Here is an 18572-nt window from a genome sequence, read left to right as displayed (position 1 = left end):
GGAGGTGAGGCTTCCTCCTGGGACGGGGTGGGGGGCTGCCTCCCAGGGGGGTCCGATCGCGGCTCATCTGCCTCCCTCCCCCTGACCCCAGCTCTCTCTATTTTGTCTTTCGCGCCCAGGTGTGTTGTTTCAGATTTTTCGAACTGCGCATGCACAGTTCAGAGCTCCGATCATTCTGGCAGCGCTAAGCCTGAACCACAGCGCAGACCGGACTAGAGCCGTCAAAAAGCATCTGGGCAAACTGGAACGGGGATTCCGGGCTCGGATCCGTTTTACGTCCACATCCGGCACTTAGCATCCAAATGCTAAAATCTGGCCCTTAGTGTCGGGGGGATTAGCAGAGTAAATATTTGGGGTTATAGGTATTGAGCTTGGGTGGGATTGTTGTCAGTGCAGGCTTTATGGACCAAATGACCTATTTCTGTACTGTAGGGATTCTATGATTTCAATTCCAGATTTTATTAATTGAATTTAAATTCCAGCAGCTACCATATCTTTCAACTAAGCACTTGTGAGCCTTCCAAACTCAACATGGGGTTCAACAATTTGAAACCATAACCAGTACTTCTGGATAGCAGCTGGAGGTGATGATTTTAATATTGCCATATACCCCTTATTGGACCCACCTTGCTTTTCTTTTATTGTCCCATTATTATCTCCTTTTTTTGTCATTTAATTTCTCGTGCCTTTCACTTTATCACATAACTTGGGCGGAATTCTCCAGCTGCACTGGTCTAAAGGCCGGAAATTCTTCAATAGGGTTTCTGCAACCTGCCAGCTAAAATTCCAGTGGCAATTGGGATGGGAGAATTCTGGCCCTTTTTTATTCTTTTTCCCATTTTGTACTTGCTTAAAATTTGTTACCTCTCTAACTTTTTTCCCACTTTGATGAAGGCCATCAAGTTGAAATATTGAACTCTGTTTCTCCTTCACTGATTATACCTGACCTGCTGAGTATTTTCTAGTTTTATCACATGAGAGAGTAGTCTGCTGATTTGCTCCTGCCAACAGCTCTGGAATTGACTGACTTGTTCATAGAAAGAAAGTTTGTGGTGTTTTAATACTAATTGTTGGTAGATCTACAGAGGAAGAAGCTTGTTGAGGATGAGTTGGCAATTTGCAAAATACATGAGAGTGAATACCATCTCATCATTAGTGTGTCAAAGGCATTCTTCAGGAATGGATTATGAGGATCACCGCCACTCCAAGTTGCTTCCTGCCTGGATTCTAACACCTCATCAAGGTCACTATTACCTTCATACCCAATTATTCCAATGTTGCTCTGGTCCTCAAGTCATTCAACACCCTCTCTTAGCTTCAGATCCCTCAGATATTTGCTGGTCCCTCTGCTATCCAGCATGCAGTTCCACTTCATTCCTGTGCTCCCTGACCTACATTGGCTGCGGGTCCTCCAATATCTCAAACCTGTGTTGAAATCCTTTCCAGGCTTTGCTCCTCCTATTCTACGTAACCTTCTCAGAATACCGCAGAGCTCTCCATTCCATTAAATCCAGCAGTTCGTGCATCTTTAGCTTGTGGCAGGATCTTCTCCCCCTCTGCTGGGGAACATGTGGGCTGAGAGAGAGGGAGGATGTCTGCCGTTGACGAGACGGGAAGATCATGCTGGTGGGACAGGATGAGACATTTTGGTCTTCGTCTCAAAATGGGAGAATTCTGCCCAGCATGTGTACATTTATCATGCAAACTTGCTTATGTAAACTTGTCCTTCTGAAATCTTGCAATCTGTAGTTTTGGCCTTCCCCTGTAGAGACAGTGCAATACCAGCCTTGGCAGAAAGACGTAAATACAGTGTTATGAGTTAACCTTGGCTTTTCCATTATAAATGCAGATGTGAACTTATAATGGAACTATAAAAATAAAGGCAGAATGTGTCAGTTCAGGAAGGGCTTGAATTACTTCCAATTAGCCCTGTCCCCTTAACTCTGCTCCATATAACCATAGTTGGCCTCGACCCTCCTTGTGCAACACCATGGCCAAATAACTAGCAAAGAATGTCGAATAATAGTATTGTATAAAGATAATACTTCCACTGTAACCTGCAAATGTTTGAAAAAATACATATTTGCGAAACTGAACGTGGGAAACACTATAATCAATTGTAAAGTAAGCAACATTCCATTGTATCAAGCAATCATGATTTGTGTGATAATAGTCAGCTTTTTTTGCAATTTGTTACCAAAAGCAAAACAAAAAAAAAACCTGACAAAATTTGGATGTGTGGGCTCACTATTTTCAATCCTGTGGAGAAAACTGGGCCAAGGAAACTCTATAGTCATGTCGCTCTTAGAGGACATACAGACTTTGTGGACAATGACACACCGGTGGGAAATTGACTGTCTAAATGTATTAACCTCCAGAAATGTGTGCATACCACCTTTTTCTAATGAACTGCTTTACTTCCCACCCCCACCAAATGCTTGAAACAGACTAACAAAGTTCCAGCTAACATTCTCACACTCTGCTTTCTGTGGGACAGATGTCTCAGTGGGGATTAATCATCACCCACTCCTCAAATTTGCAAATATTTAATCTCATTCTTTCTGATCCCTGTTAACTTTGCTGGCTGACACAGGAGTTAAAGAGGAATGGAATGCTCCCCACCTTGCTTTCCCACCCTCAGCTTTGTCATGTACACAATGATGTCCCAAATTCCTCAGGTTAATCACAATCCGCTGAACTGAAAAGGAGTTATGGGGGCGGTGGGGGCATGTGGGTGGGTTGGTGCAATAGATGGTGGAACAACGTCGGGGCTGCTTTCAATGCCAGGGGTTTTATGCTTAATTTATTAACCATTTAGTTTAGCATTTAACACATTCTTCTCTTGCACTTGAGCTGGCTTCCTACAGATCTTTAGCTTTCACTAATACAGGGTAATTATTTTCTTTCCCTCCTTTGCTCCTAACAAGGCAGCTGTTTATCCCGGATCATTAACATCCCTTCTCCAGCCCAGATTCCCACTCCTATCACTCACTCCATTTTTGACATCACAGCCGTCTGCTACTTGTTAATTGGCTGCTACGTCGAAGGGGTGGGCAGAGCTATTATGTCACTTGTCTAATACATGGTAGGTAGTTATATTCTCTCATTCAGCAGGAGAGAGAGAGAGAGAGAGAAGAGAAAGAACAGACATCTCTAAAAATTCCCTGAAACATTAGAACAAAGTAGCATAGTTTTCTTTATTTCTGTTTGGTTTCCCCAAACTTTTGATTTGTCAAAACACCTCCTTCTCAGTTTTTTAAAAAAGAGCTTTTCAGTGAGAATGGCGATTTCTATCACAGCAGCTTTGAGCTTGCTGCTGGCTTTCAGCAGCATGCAACTCAATGAGCTATCGGAGGCATGCACTTGCATGCCAAACCATCCCCAGGACGCTTTCTGCAACTCTGACATAGGTAAGGAGCATCTCTTATTGACTTGCGGGGTGACGGTGAGTGTTGGGAGTGGAGAGCAATTGCACGGTAGGCGATCTTAAGAAAACCTCATTTTAACAGGAATGACTTTTTTTTAACCAGCACCTCAGAGAAGCATTAGCATCCCATGGCAGTTTTATGTTGGTCAGGTCAACTTAACTTTTGTCCTTTTTTTTCTTTTTTGTTATTATATTCTACCTTTATTAATGTTTCCTGTTTCAAATAAGCAGCCCTCAAGCTGTAGTTTTCTTAGATAAATTATAACTGTTATAAAATGTTCAGCATTTAATCCCAGATAGATAAAACATACAGCACTCCTGAATAGGCTGATGTTAGAAGTAAAGCAAAAAAGGTTAATTTTACTGTTCCTTACCCGATCATGTGTTGTGAGATTTCTCTTGTGTCAGCTTAACATGTAAAATTTGAGTTTAATACTTCAAACGCTCAGCAACTTTACAGCTGCACCATCTTAAACATCTACCACTCCAAAGCAGTCACTCTAACAACCTCTGCGCCAAACAGGTAAACAAATTCTCTTTAACATGGTTCAAGGGTTAAAGGATTTCCTTGCTTGCACATTGGGATTCAGTAGAGTGGAATGTTCTGGAACAATTATGCTCAACATACAAGCAATTTCTCTAATTGGCTCAATGGCCTCATGTTGACAATGTAATTGCGCACCTCTTTCCTGTTCTGTGTCAAATTAAAAGCTTTAGAAAGCAAGCAAACATACTTCAGTAAGGACTGAACATTCAGAAGCAGCACCGTGCCACACACTGAAGCAGTTTTTCAAAAAAGTAAAAACTCGTATTGTTCTCCCTTCATTACCGTCTTCCTGTCAGGTTTGCAAGCCAAGTATCTAATATTCATTGTACGGGTTTTACTTGAGTATGAAGCAGAACAAGAAAGGTACAGATATATAAATCAGAAAAAAAGATCCAAATCTGAATTTAGTAAAATATCAACAGTCTGTTCAAGAGGAGAGAGGGGTATTGGAATTTAGTTCCAACTGAAACAACAGTTCTTTAAGTCTAGAAGAATCAGGCGCAGGGTTAAGAGCTACTTAACTTCCAAAATACACAAGTGATTCCGACATGATACGATACAGAGAAGTTCCAATTGCCAGTGCTTAAGTCTCCCCTTTGTTGTTCAAAATGCAGGAAGACAATTAGTTAATCTGTCTGTTCCGGTGGTTGTGGCAGATGTTACAGAGCTTGGCCCTATGTGACGGACGGCAGGGAGTTCTCCTGGTATCTATCCAACATTCCTTCCTTGAACACCCCTAAAACAATATTAACTGACCAATCATCTCATTTGCAGTTCCTGGGATCTCACAGTTTGCAAACTGGCTTACAAAATATTAGCTTACAAAGTGATTCCACTTTTGAGGTGAGTCACAGGTTCTGGGGGTATGGTAGAACACTGTGTAAATTCAGGTTTTTCCTCCTAGTCCAGCGATCGAGAAAATCAAATATTTCAAAAATATTAAACTGTAGTATATTCTTTCTCATCCTGTTTAGCTTTATCTTGTCACACATCTGATAAAACTCAGAGAGCTGCTCATAAACTTCCATTAATTCTGTCCTTTGGAGTAGCCTCAAGACTTCTTTCGTGGCCATTTTTTGTTTCTCTTTTTAACTGCGGGAAAGCAGCTGACCTGCATTCAATTTTTCATACCAAAAACAAAATCTGAGAATGGGAACTTAAAGGAAACCTGCACCTATTCCTTCACCCAATGGCTCCATGTTGTAATGTTCCAACAGCTGCTACAAAACATTGGATATATTTTTATATGGATTGTTAAATCTCACCATCCCCAGCATAAGACCACCAGATGTAGGAGCAGAAGTAGGCCATTCGGTCCATTGAGTATGCTGGGTATTGAGTATTCAATGAGATAATGGCCGGATTTCCCCAACCTCACCCGTGACTGGGATTCTCCAGTCCCACTGCTGTGAATGGAGATCTGGTCGTGCACCAAATTCTCTGCGCTCACTGGCAGAGGTGGTGAGGCATATGACATGAGAGAATTCCGGCCATGATTGATCTGATAATCCTCAACTCCACATTTCTGCTTTATCCCCATAACCTTGATTCCCGTACTGATTAAAAACCTGTCTATCTCAGCCTTGAACATACTTAATCATTCAGTTTCTGCAGCACTCTGTGGTAAAGAATTCTTCAGATTCATTACCCTCTGAGAAAAGAAATTTCTCCTCCTCCTTGTCTTAAATGGGTGACCCCGTACTCTGAGATTCTGCCTTCTGGGCCTCGACTCTCCCACAAGGGGAAACAGCCTCTCAACCTCTCAATAAGGTCACCTCTCATTCTTCTAAACTCCAATGACTACAGGCCCAACCTACTCAACCATTCCTCATAAGAAAATCCCTCCATACCCGGGATCAACCTAGTGAACCTTCTCTAGATTGTATCCAATCCCAGAACATCTTTCCTTAGATAAGGGGACCAATACTGATCACAGTATTCCAAGTGTTTTAGCAAGACGTGCCTATTTTTATACCCCATTTCCCTTGAAATAAAGGCTAACAATCCATTTTCCTTCCCTATTACCTGCTGAACTTGCAGCATTGAGTGATGGAGCAAAGCTCAGGAAGCTTATTCCCATCATTGAGAATTGTGAAAGACCCTAATTTATAGACCTGGTTCTGATGAAAAAGACACTCTGATAGTTTAATACTGTGGCTCAGATGGAATCTGAGCAATATCTGGAACTACAAATCTGCTGATGACCATGAAACCATTGTTGGTTGTTGGAAAAACCCATCTGGTTCACTAATGTCCTTTAGTGAAGGAAATCTGCTGTCCTTTCCTGGTCTGACCCACATGTGACAGCAATATAATTGACTCTTAACTGCCTCTTGACAAGGGCATATAGGGATGGACAATAAATGCTGGGCAGCCAGCGATGCCCAAGTCCCACGAATGAATATAAAAAAACATGGTTTTTGTGTGTCATGCTATCCCATCATCAGCCCTCTGCCAATCTCCCATTCCTACCCTTTGATTCTTGCACCATTCATTCCCTGATCGGGCAGCGTGCAAAGAAATGTAAATGAGGCCCAGAAATTAAAATGGGCTGAGACTTTTAACACAAGGTGTTACCCTCCCATAACATCATGAACACTATTCATCCCAAATTAAAACTGGAACTCATTGATGAGAGGAATTTTTCTCTGCTGTTGATGAGAACAGTACAGTGTTGAGGGATCTTCAGTAATGTAAAACTTTCTTAGAAAGATCACCGCACATTGTTATTTGATCTGGTGATAAAGTCATTGTGATGAATGACAATTCTTCTTGTCCCTTTCTTTCTCAAAACAGGAACAATTCTTTTCAAATTATTTGAATACATTTTGTCCATTACTTTTTGGCATACCATTCACGGAGAAGGAAAGGAGAGATTGCAGAATGTAGTGTTACAGTCAAAGCTAAGATGTAGAGAAAGATCAACTTAATGCGAGGTGGGCCTATCCAAAAGTCTGACGGCAGCGGGGCAGAAACTGTTCTTGAGTTGGCTAGTACATGACCTCAGACTTATGTATCCTTTTCCTAATGAAAGAAGGTGGAAGAAAGAATGTCTGGGGTGTGTGGGGTATAGACGAATGGTATAGCAAAGTCACAATACTTCCTTGTTGATGGCAGAAGTGGAAAGGTATTATCATGGATACAGGTTCTCCTGGAGACACTGTGACCACTGAGGTTCTCCACCTATCACTGGGAAGCATTGGCCTTTGCTGACTGCCTGAGCAGCTGCAGCAGTGTAGCTGATCTAAGCTCTCTATGAACTTGCGGACTTGAGACACAAGTCTTAATACCCTCAAAGTCATGAGTTGATGCTCCATTTATTTTTTTTTAATTCAGTTAGTCGTAGAGACATTTCCAAAGAGCAGGAAATAAATTACACGTGCATTGGATATTTATGCCCTTCTGTGTACAGTCTGTGCTCAGAGGGAACAGACAAAGTAAGACTTCAAAATATAAATCCAGTCATACAAAGGGCCCCTTTTCAAAATGGAATCTAAGTTTATGTTACCAAATGGTTAACAATCGTAGTAACATATTATTTGTGATGTTTGTTTATTCAATATCAGTCTGCTGCCCCTTAACATTTTACATTCAAACCTCCCATGGCACAAACTCATGAACAAGGATAAAAAGTTAAGAAAAGATCAAGCTGTTCAGTGATAAATTATGCAGCAGTTACAGAAAAGCGTGAAAGTATTTCTCCCACAGACCTCCCAGTTCTGCTGTTGATGTTAACAGTCTACAAATGCCCCATATCCCACCCAGGAAACTAAAACAATTTAAATGACCCCTATCAGCATTAAAGTAGGTCAGGCTCCTAAACTCCCACTAACTTACCCGTGGATGAAATCTGTGAAGGCTCAGGGGGAGGGAATGGATTAGACGGGTTTGTGGACAGAAAAAAACAGCTTGTGGCAGATTGCAGGATTTGATGGCTAAGAGTTTGGAGCATGTATTTTGTACTCCTACATAAAGACAGACAGACAGACAGACAGGTAGGCAAGCATGACAAGATTTGGCAAGCCATACAATAGTCTGCTTTAACTGTTATGTAACTGTTCAGAGCTTCTACACAATGACCAAGAGTCATCAATTTCAAAACATCTTAATTATATTTGCTGTGAAAGTCGACATTTGACTGTCCATTTCTCTGCTCCAGAAAGCAAAATCAGGAGGTATCTGACTGAATTCTTTTCATGCCCATTTAGATTCGCGTACAGGATTTATAAATTAATGGCTGTCACAAGGGAGAAGTATGCACCACAAACTTTGTATGTTTCATGTTGTCTTGCACACTACAATTCATAATCCATTGTATTATTTGCAAAGCTGATCGCTTCTAGGAAATAATTCTGAAAACATTTCGCATGGAACACCAGAGGTTGAGTGCATTTCATAGCTGCAACACCACTCAAGAGTTAAGATGGCATTAACAAATTCAAGCTGTGTTCTCATAATTTACAATATTCCTCAACGTCGTATATTACTGTTACGCATCACATTTGCAACACATTATTGCCTGGGAACATGATTTGGCTTGTCTTACCCTCTGTGTTACAGGTGCACCCCATGCTCTCTTGTGATATACAAACACTCCGACTCCACATTGTTATTCTAGCTGTGTTTCACATCAAAATATTAGCAAAAAAATTCCATTGCACATATCGAATCCCTCTTTCCAAGGCAAAATATAAATAAAATTGCTGAATATTCTTAACAAAATAACAAGTGAAACCATTGCGGTTCAACAAGAAAGGCTGGAGAGCGAACCAACTGTTACAGTAAGCTCAGAAACTAATGTCTAACTCAGAATTTCTTCTAGTTCAGTATTGCCAAACAAGATTAATTGGCTTCGTCGGAGGTTGTGGATTTCCAAGTCAAATGACGATGTCACTTTAAAAAGTTTTTAAAGTAGTTTTCCAATCACCCTTTGGTGTTAGTTCATGTTCCCATTGGCAGAAGCCCAAAGTGTTAGAATAATCCATGTCATTTCATTCAAAATAATACTTATTGTTTGAAGGTTGGAGTACGCAATATGACTGAAAGTGAGGAAAGCTGGAGTTAGTTCTTTTTTTACAAAAAAATCTCTAATCAGCTATATGCCACGTACATTCTATGGTAGCAGCTTTGAAAAGCTACCTCTCCTGGCCCACGACTCGGGTAATCAAATCTCCAGAGTGAACCTGAGATCGATCAGCAGGCAAAATGAATAAGAACTGAATAATGGGAGAAAAGACTAGGATCAAGCAAAAAGAAACCAGCAATCAGAGATCAAAGAAAATCAAAATCAGAGCCACTTCACAAGAGACAGGAACTGAAGGAGGCAGACCAGAGCTGGATAACATTAAATCCGTTATTTTAGTTTTGGATTTCAGAAGATTGTTGTCCATCGACCTAAGTTTACTTTACTAAATCGACTTCTTATTCCAATGATGGACTGCTACATCAATAGGATTACATCTCTAACACAGCAGAATTTTTTCTTATTGACGAAGAATGCTGCTGAGCGTGACGTTTTGTCCACACAACAGTTAGAATCATACATAGAAGAGCAGGCAGAAGCCACTTGGCCCTTTGAGCCTGCTCCGCCATTCATTACGGTCATGGCTGACCGTCCAACTCAATAGCTTAATCCTGCTTTCTCCCCGTAACCTTTGATCCCATTCGCCCAAAGTGCTATATCTAGCTACCTCTTGAATACATTCAGTGTTTCAGTGCAGAAGAGGCCCTTCGGCCCATTGAGTTCATGACAACTACTCAGATGTAGGAACTCTGTCTCAGGTTAAAGTAACATTGTTGAAAATGGGAATAATTGCTTCATTCCAACTCCGATGCATTAATCAGACCTTCAAAAATTGAAACATTGTAAAAGAAGTTCAGTGAAAACTACCAGGAAACAGGTAATGGAGTTAAGTAATTGGTGCATAGAGAGAAGTGAGGAAGATCTTTGAAATGTCATATTCTTTTTGAATATGTAGTGCAGGTGAATACTTTAGCTCACTCATGAGACAGTTAGTTAAGGAACATAGAACATAGAACAGTACAGGCCCTTCGGCCCTCGATGTTGTGCCGAGCTACGTCCAAATCCAAGATCAAGCTATCCCACTCCCTATCATTCTGGTGTGCTCCATGTGCCTATCCAAGAACCGCTTGAAAGCTCCTAAAGTGTCCGACTCCATATCACAGCAGGCAGTGCGTTCCATGCCCCAACCACTCTCTGAGTGAAGAATCTAGCTTGGACATCCCTCCTATTTTCCACCATGAACCACATAGTTGTGTCCCCTAGTAACAGCTACATCCACCCGAGGAAATAGTCTCTGAATTATAAATTTTTAAAAAATTCTGAAGTAAGATGGGCCAAACAGCATCCCTTATTTGACTCCATTTTGTGATCACAGCCTGAGGGAGAACGTGTTCTGAGGAAGGTGGAGTTGCTGTATGTCATCCAACTGCACTTGCTGGTGAATTTCATTTCACCCATAAGCTGAACACCAAAATGCAATAGTCCTGCATTATGTGCTGATTTCAGTTCTTGGTGATGTAAGAGCTTGTAGTGTGGGGGGAAGCATTAATATGGATAGAACAGAGATTCCCAACCGTGTGCGTGAAGACTTCCCAAGTTTGCCATGAAGAAAGATTCAAAATGATTCAACATTCATGTAATTAAATTAAAACTAAACTTTGCCTTTAGCTCTGTGATTGGCATCTCCAAGACCTGACAAATCTTGGCCTTCCATGCATGTACTGGCTGGCAAAGAGCCGCACATGCACAGACTAGATTTTTTTAATGTTGGTCAGACCCATGAACATGACCAATGGAACTTGGAGCTGAAGACAAAGGTCCCATGAACAAAAACCGAAAACTCAAAAATGGCGCAAAGACCTGGTATAAAGGGGGGAGACAGGGTGAGGTTAAAAAGAAACAGGAAAGCAGATAGGGAAAAGGTAAAAATGAATTTTGAGTGAGGGGAAAAAGACAAAGAAAATAGGACATGTGCCTCAAACTGCTTTTATAGTATAGAGGTGTGCCATAACATGGAAAAGATTGGGAACCACTGGGACAGAGGATTGGTTAGCTAACAGCAAGCAGAGAACATAGGGAAGGATAAATAGTTCATTTTCAGGATGGAAAACCAGTGGAGTGCCACAGGGATTAATGTTGGAGCTTCAACTATTTACAATTTGCTTTAATGAACTGGATGAAAGAACAGATTGTATGGTTGTTCAATTTGCTATTGACACAGAGATAAGTGGGAAAGTAAATTCTGAAGAGGATGTAAGGAGTCTGTAAGTGAGTGGGCAAAGATTTGGCAGATGGAGATTAAGTGGGAAAATGTGAACTTGCTCACTTTGACAGGAAGAATGGAAAAGCAGCCTACAATTTAAATGAAGAGAAATTGCAGAATTCAGTGATATAGAGGGATCTGGGTATCCTGGTATGTGAATAGCAAATGATTAGGAAGACAAAGGGGGCTTTTATTGCAAAGAGAATGAAATATAAAAGTAGGAAAGTTTTTTTTGTACAGGGCATTGATGAGACCACGTCTGGAAAACCATGCACAAACTTTGTCTCTTGTATTAAAAGAAGCTCAAAGAAGGTTCATTTGACTGATTCCTGCTTTGAAGGGGTTACCTTACGAAGAAAGATTGAACAGATTGGGCTTATTTCCATTGGAGTTTAGATGAATAAAAGGTGATCTTATTGAAACATAGAAGATTCTGAAGGGGCTTGACAGGGTGGATGCCTGGAAAATCTTTCCCGTTATATGAGATACAAGAAATAGGGGGCGCTGTTTAAAAATGAGGAGTCTTCCATTTAAGACTGAGATGTGGAGAGATATTTTCTCCCAAAACATAGAAACAAAGGAACAGGAGGAGGCCATTCAGCCCATCGAGCCTGCCCTGCCATTCAAATAAATTATGGCTGATCATTTCCAGCAACACCACTTTCTCGTGCTATTTCCATGTCCTTTGGTCTTGAGAAGGTTGCAAGTCTGGAATTCTCTTCCCCAGAAGCAGTGAAGGCTGGGTCTCTGAATATTTTTAAGCTGAGTAGATAGATTCTTGATTAACCTGGGAGTCAAAGGATATAAGGGACAGACAGGAAAGTTGAGTTGAGGCTGATCAGATCAGCCATGATTTTAGCAAATGGTGCAGCGGGCTTGCAAGTTTGAAGGCTTCCAACTCGCATGGACGTAGTACATGTGTTCTGCAGCCCTGTACTATCCTGCACACAAATCTGTCCTTGTGCTGGGCCTTTTATGAAATCCTGATAGTGACTAAAAATTATGTTGCTGCTGCATGGTTATTTTGCCTGTATGTCTCACTGGAAGCATCATCAAATCTGCTCATTAACTCACCCATTCCCCACCTATTCCTTCCCATAAGTACTAATCCTTCCAAACAGTTTAGCTGATTAATTCGGCCTGCCAACTCATTTGCCGCGTGCAGTAACTTTTGTGATAGAAATGGTAGGAGAAGCAGGACTGGCAGATGCGAAGAGATATCACAGGACAGGAGGGAAAGCTAAAGGAAATGGAACCTCAACTGTGCATTCATAACCACTGGTTGTAGAACAGGATGGGTGTGAATGGTAACTTGCCCCTTCTCAATCACACAGTGAAGCCTTCCAATACTTTGTGGAGCTGGAGAGAGCATCTAGCTGATAGTGTCTGATACCCTGTGGTTTCAGTGACTCTCCACAAATCTCATTGCTTGCACTGGTACTGTAATTCCTGATAAAAAATAAGTTGTGAATTATATTGAAAATCTAATGAACTCTGAATTTAAGATACAGCAAATGAGCATTCACATGAGAGATGTTTCTGTTTTATCCATGACATTTAGAGTGTTTAAATCTTGTCAATAGTTCAGAATATCTCCATGAGAGTGTGGGTTTGTGTGATTCTCTACCTCAAGGGCTCAAAGGACAGAGTCACTACTGATTCGAGGGTCTGAGTGCTAACCCCAATACTAAGTGTCTGCAAAGACTTCACGTAAATCACCCCACTGTCCAATCTGTCCAAAACAATGACTGAGAGAGAGCAAGTGCTAATTGAAGGCAGTCAACATTAACTCCCAGCAACCTTTGGGCAAGGTCTGTACGAAATGCATCCACAGGTTCAGATTTCAAACTTGGGCCATTTTAACTCCAGTTAGCTGCTTGGCTGAAGTAGATGAAGGCAGTTAGAAGCAGCCAGTTCATGCAAAGGCTAAGGGCCATCTTAAGTATCTGGACGAGGGAAGAGTATGGACCAAGGGAAGCCTGGACTGCCTTTGAGACCTAGCTGTGCTCTCCTGGTCCCACAAAGGAAAGATTTCGACATGGAGAAACCTCTTGGTCCTTGTGAGATCTTCTGGCCTGTCTTTAACTGGCAGGACACTCACAGTGACTGCTCCTCTCAGGCCTGTCTCACATTCATCTTAGACGATGTAAAAGGATCATGGCTTAGATAAATTTGAGGCTTCTTGTAGCAGGTGCTTGCACCACGGAGCTGCAGTCAGCTGTTGAAATAGCGGTCAGTGAGATTTCAGCGGGGAGTAAGTTGAGTATTCCAATTTAAGTGGACCCTTGCTTCATTCCCAATGAGGGAGGTTAAAATCCACCTTCCTCACCCCAAATCTCACCAATTCCACACTACAAACCAATAAGGATTTAATGAAATTCAATTTTTCTCTTCCATCCTCTTTCCACGGGGAATGTGCCTTTTGTCCTTTGTTGCACTGCTACACTGTCAGTGGGCAGGGAATTGTAACACTATGAACCAGCACTCTCACACGTTGGATAGTATGGGCTTGACTACCATATAAAATTGAGAAAACTCCAATCTAACTTCACTATAATGAATGGAAAGGGTTGGTGAGCCAAGCCTGGGCTGCCTGGATAGGTGTGTGTGTGAGTATGGTCTCATCCTACACTTCAATCCAATTTGCTGAAGTTCAAGGTTGTTCAGGTGACTGAAATGGAGACATTAACATTCTGGCACATGGCCCTCTGTAACTTGTTTATTTGCCTAGTCTAAATGAGCCATGGGAAGCCAGGGCACTAAATATGAAGAATGCCCCACAGCAGGAAATGCCACACTAATCTCTCCATCCCTCTTACAGATGAGATCACTGTAACTATGCATTTTGAAATCCAGCCAGGCAGGTGGCTAGTGTAGTGCCAAATCTCTACAACTTTTTATCAGTTTAAAGAAAATACAGTGGCCGACCATAATGGTGCATCAGCTGAAGTGTGCTGAGTGCGCACCTCAAAGTTGATTACCCCACACACATGGGCATGAGGTGGGCAAAGCAAATACCAAGCACACCAGGGTGATTGCAAGAACTGCGTGTTCCTCATATTGGCAGGAACACCACTATTTCTTCAGCTTTTCTGTTTGACGCAGCAGCTGTTTAAATAGTGCTTACTTTTTGATGATGTGGAAAGATAAGACACCTACTCTATTCTGTCAAAAGATAACTGGGGTGAGTGGCATAGGTTGTTGTTGCAGCATGAATGCAAGTTCAGTTCCACACCCACCTCCACCCACTGCTTGAAACTGACCATTCCCACCACATTGCTGCATTAAGGAAAAAAGGCACATCTATCATGATCTTAAGCTTGCCAAGGCAGCAGCTGGTGAAGCCGAAGATTTGACTAAAGAAGGAGAAAAAAGATATTATTAGGTGAATTCTCAGGCCTCTTGCCTGGCTGAGATATGGGAAGCATTGCCCAAAAATGGTGGGCAATGAACTCCTGCCATATTGCAGCTGTAGCTGTGCTAACCACAACACTGCCCCTATCCCTATTGTTGGGCAAGTGGGGTGGCTCAGTCACTCAGGCACCAAGGCAACCTAGGCTAGTGAGTGGTCCTCCTTTCACTCAGTGGGCTACAAGATTGAAATCGGGCTTGCTTACTAACCATGATCCAATGAATATGATTAAATACACGCCAAATATTTCATCATGCTTTCTAAAAAAAAGCTTAATCATTTATGTGTTAATTTATCTATCAATTTCAAATGGTTTAAAAAAAAATTTACACTCTGGACACAGCTCATGGCTCTCACAGTCAATGTTGTGTGCAATCAACACTAAACTTGGCTTTTCTTTACATTCGTATCACTTCGGTCATACTGATCGGAACAAGAAATGCAGAGAAAATCAGTGGAATTCAGCAACCCTGTGCATGGGCATTGGTCAACAAAATGTTTCGAGGGCTCCACTCAGAACCCAGATTGGTCACGTGCAATCCATGGGCTGCAGGATGCCCACCACTGCGTTAGATCCATTTATAATACTAATCAGTGTACTCTGATATAGATGGGGTGCACATTGCCATTTTTAGGCTGAACTGAATAATGCATCTGCCATGTGCTGTGAGCAGGCTATGAGGCCCTAAAAAAATCAATTTCACATTGGTCTAGAACTTCCAATCTCCGGAGCATTGTAGCCCAGAGGTATTCCGGAAGATACACGGGGGGACCCTGTGGAATCTTCCATGCAAAGACTGCATGGAAATTGCCCATGAAGTTTAAACTTCCAATAGGCTTTTACCCTTCACTGGGAACCATCCGACTGAATTCGGACATTTCAGATGGTTCCAACTCTTTTCGCAAAATAGTTATTCCTGGGCAGCTATACTGTTGTCACCACCCACCTGATGCACACAGAGCACCTCCCAAAAGATGTACCATCCCTTCCTTCCCACTTTTTCACCTCAGGTGGCGGAAAAGCAGACTTGCCACTGTCACCCGCCTGCCCATGCATTATGGAGTGGGGAGCACAATATTCAGGTCAGTTGTCTTGTTAACAAACTCGATTGCCATAATTTTTTTCAAAATGACAGATGGACTTGTTGCACCTGCACACCTACTGCACTGTGGGAAACTAATGTTGACATCAGGTTTGTAACGCAATATCATCATTCAGGACTTTATCTCTGCGCAGGACGGCAGCAGTCCAGATTTGTAAATGTAAAATCCCTACCATTATTTCTTTGGGAAAGCTCTTTGTTGTCTTTGGGCCTCTGCACTGGACTTAAGCACCTCTGCTGCTAGTCATACCAACATGATAAACTTTGGATCAAAGCTAAAATAATCTCCCCACCCACACAGCTCAGGGAGGACAATAAGTTGATCCTCTGTCCACTGGAAGCTCACCTCAGCTAGGGTGGCAATACAGGTGCCACAACAGACTGCAACAAGTTCAAAGAAAATCATCCAAGCTGTTACTGAGCCATCCCTGCTGGAAATATTCCTGTGCTAATGTTAGGTGAGAACACGACCCAACTGTGATGCCCACCATTGGCAATTAAGGTACCAACAATTACTGAGACTCATGCATGAATGAAGTCTCTAAAGATCAGGGTGTTGGGAGTCCGCTCAGCGGCTGTAAAACAACAGCCAAGCAAATAGTCAATACCTTCAGGAGGGGCGAACGGGGAAAATTAGAGTGGGAAAAAGGTTTCAGCTGGCTTTCTAGCCACAAAGAAGTTTTATCCTGTGGCTATTCCAGGAGCTGAACCTGTTCCAAACTCCAAGGTGGCCGTGATGTCTATTTAATCATTCCCGGTTCTAAAAGCAGATCAAAGCATTAAATGGAGACTGTATTCAGGGAGGCAGCTGTCACCTGTCATGTACAGTACTGATCTGAAGAGTTAGCACTTAGTCTAATATATTCTATCATGTAGAGCAGTGCATCCGTTTCAGAATGAGATTGAAGGTTATCAACATCAGAGAAAAATAATTAAATGTGCAGAATCCTAAACTGTGGAAACTATGAAAATACCACACAAAACAATTGACAAACATCCATCAGGAAAGGGAGTGTGCCATCCCACCTGGTCAGTAACATAGTATTGATCATTAATTCCCCCTTAACTCCCCCTGCCGCAGTATGGAATGTTTGTTGTAAAACAAACAAAGCAAAATATCGTGCAGGCCTATTGGCAATGACCCAGGCATAGATTAGGACAAAACCCAGGCAATTTCAGCCCAGTCAGCTTTGTAAATTCCTCTTCATTAACATCTGTTGTGCAAGTTAACAGAGCTTCCTATAAACCCCTGAAGCAATATCAATAGCTGTATGTATAGCATTTATATCTGAGGTTCCGTCCATCTGTCCCATTCCATCTGTAGGACAGACCCATAAGTAATGGAGGCCTAATTGGACTTGACGCACAAAGTTCTCAACATTGACTCCAGACCCCATTTAATTTTATGGTTCCAGGTCAAGCAAGGTCGAGGAAACCACCTGCTGCTCATTACCTACAACCTTCCATTCCCTTCACCCTTAGCTGACAATCCACGACTTCTCCCATAAATGAACATCACTTGGAGGGAATACTGAGGGAAGCAAAGGCACAGAATGTACTCTTGTGGGTATTTCATGATCCACAGCCTGGATTGGCTTCCGATGGCCAAAGTCTGAAGGACTAAGCTGCCAGATTGAGTCTGTGTCACGTGGCAAGTTAACCAAAATATATTTGACTTCATCCTCATCAACCAATCTGTCTCACATGTCTCTCCACTATCGTGTTAGGAGAAGGTAGTACCTTGTCCCGGTAAGATACATATTCAGGTAAAGCTCTTTATTCAAGCAAGTTACATAAAATTAATCTTCAGCAGTAGCATAAATCAAAGTGATAGCCCATGCCCAAATTTCATTTTACATTAGATAAGAAAGCCAGGTGAATTGCAAAACGTGCTAATTTGCTATCAGCAGTTGATGCAATCATCCATGCCTGCTTCCATTTGTGAGTCAGTAGCTCTTTTACATACCTAACAAGTAAATGAACTCAAATTAACTTAGGGACAAATTAAGAGGGGCAGCCCCCTAAAAAGGAAGGGGGGACAGCCCAAACAGAAACCAAAGTCCAAAGGAAACTTAAAACATTAAATCAAAATGTGATTGTAAGGGTCTATAACACACCCCAGTCCCTGCGGTGCCCAGTGGGAGTGGAAATTTGTGAGTCAGTAACTCGAAGGAAAGCTTAAGATCATCATTGATAGAGTGCAGGGAGAGGTTAGGTTTTTTTTCTAAACGGAGAGAGTCATTAGGACATTTATGGAATTTTCTATCAGAAATCATGGAGGAAGCAAAATCCTCAATAGCTTTCCAAAGGGATGTGAGAATATTTTTGAAAAAAGAAAAATATTAAAGGGTATGGGAAAGGGCAGGGAAATGGCTCTTGCTTTCACAAGACTGCTTGTAAAGTGCTTCAACTAAATGATTAGTTACAATCTGAAAGGCCTGGAGGGGACAAGCTGCAGTGTGTATGTGCACATTTGGAGATTAATAGTATAGTATAGTATTCCTGACATAAAGTCAGTAATAAACACGCCCACAGATTACTTCATTTTTAATTTTAAGAAAAGGTTTCCATTGTAGTATGATAGAATTATTCTATTAAACGTTTAATGGACTGTGTTGCCTTCTCAACTGTTAATATCACTGAGATTGACTGTTGAGACAAAAGATTTTTGCAAGTGAACAAAACAGTTTTACTTTCTTTCACTGTTAGTTGTACATGAACTCGAGGCTATTTTTGAAGCGGCCAATCACAAACAAACAGGCCTCTCAATTCAAAAACATTGTCCATAATCAAGGCA

The 18572-nt window shown here is 41.7% G+C and overlaps 2 protein-coding genes across 2 annotated transcripts in view; one reads left to right on the top strand and one right to left on the bottom strand.

Moving 5' to 3' along the window:
• Positions 1-18572, bottom strand: part of syn3 (synapsin III) — a 256167-nt gene that overhangs the window by 64453 nt on the left and 173142 nt on the right. The window lies entirely within an intron of this gene.
• The window catches only part of LOC145344122 (metalloproteinase inhibitor 3), a 33599-nt gene continuing 18124 nt past the window's right edge, over positions 3098-18572 (top strand). The window contains exon 1 of the mRNA XM_080190984.1: positions 3098-3410. Coding sequence (XP_080047110.1) covers positions 3281-3410 — 130 coding nt within the window. The 5' untranslated portion in view covers positions 3098-3280. The remainder of the gene's footprint in view (positions 3411-18572) is intronic.

Source organism: Carcharhinus amblyrhynchos, chromosome 6 (genome assembly GCF_965287045.1).
Source record: "Carcharhinus amblyrhynchos chromosome 6, sCarAmb.v2.hapA, whole genome shotgun sequence".
Classification (NCBI taxonomy): Eukaryota; Metazoa; Chordata; class Chondrichthyes; order Carcharhiniformes; family Carcharhinidae; genus Carcharhinus; species Carcharhinus amblyrhynchos.
This window is presented reverse-complemented; position numbering and strand designations above follow the sequence as displayed.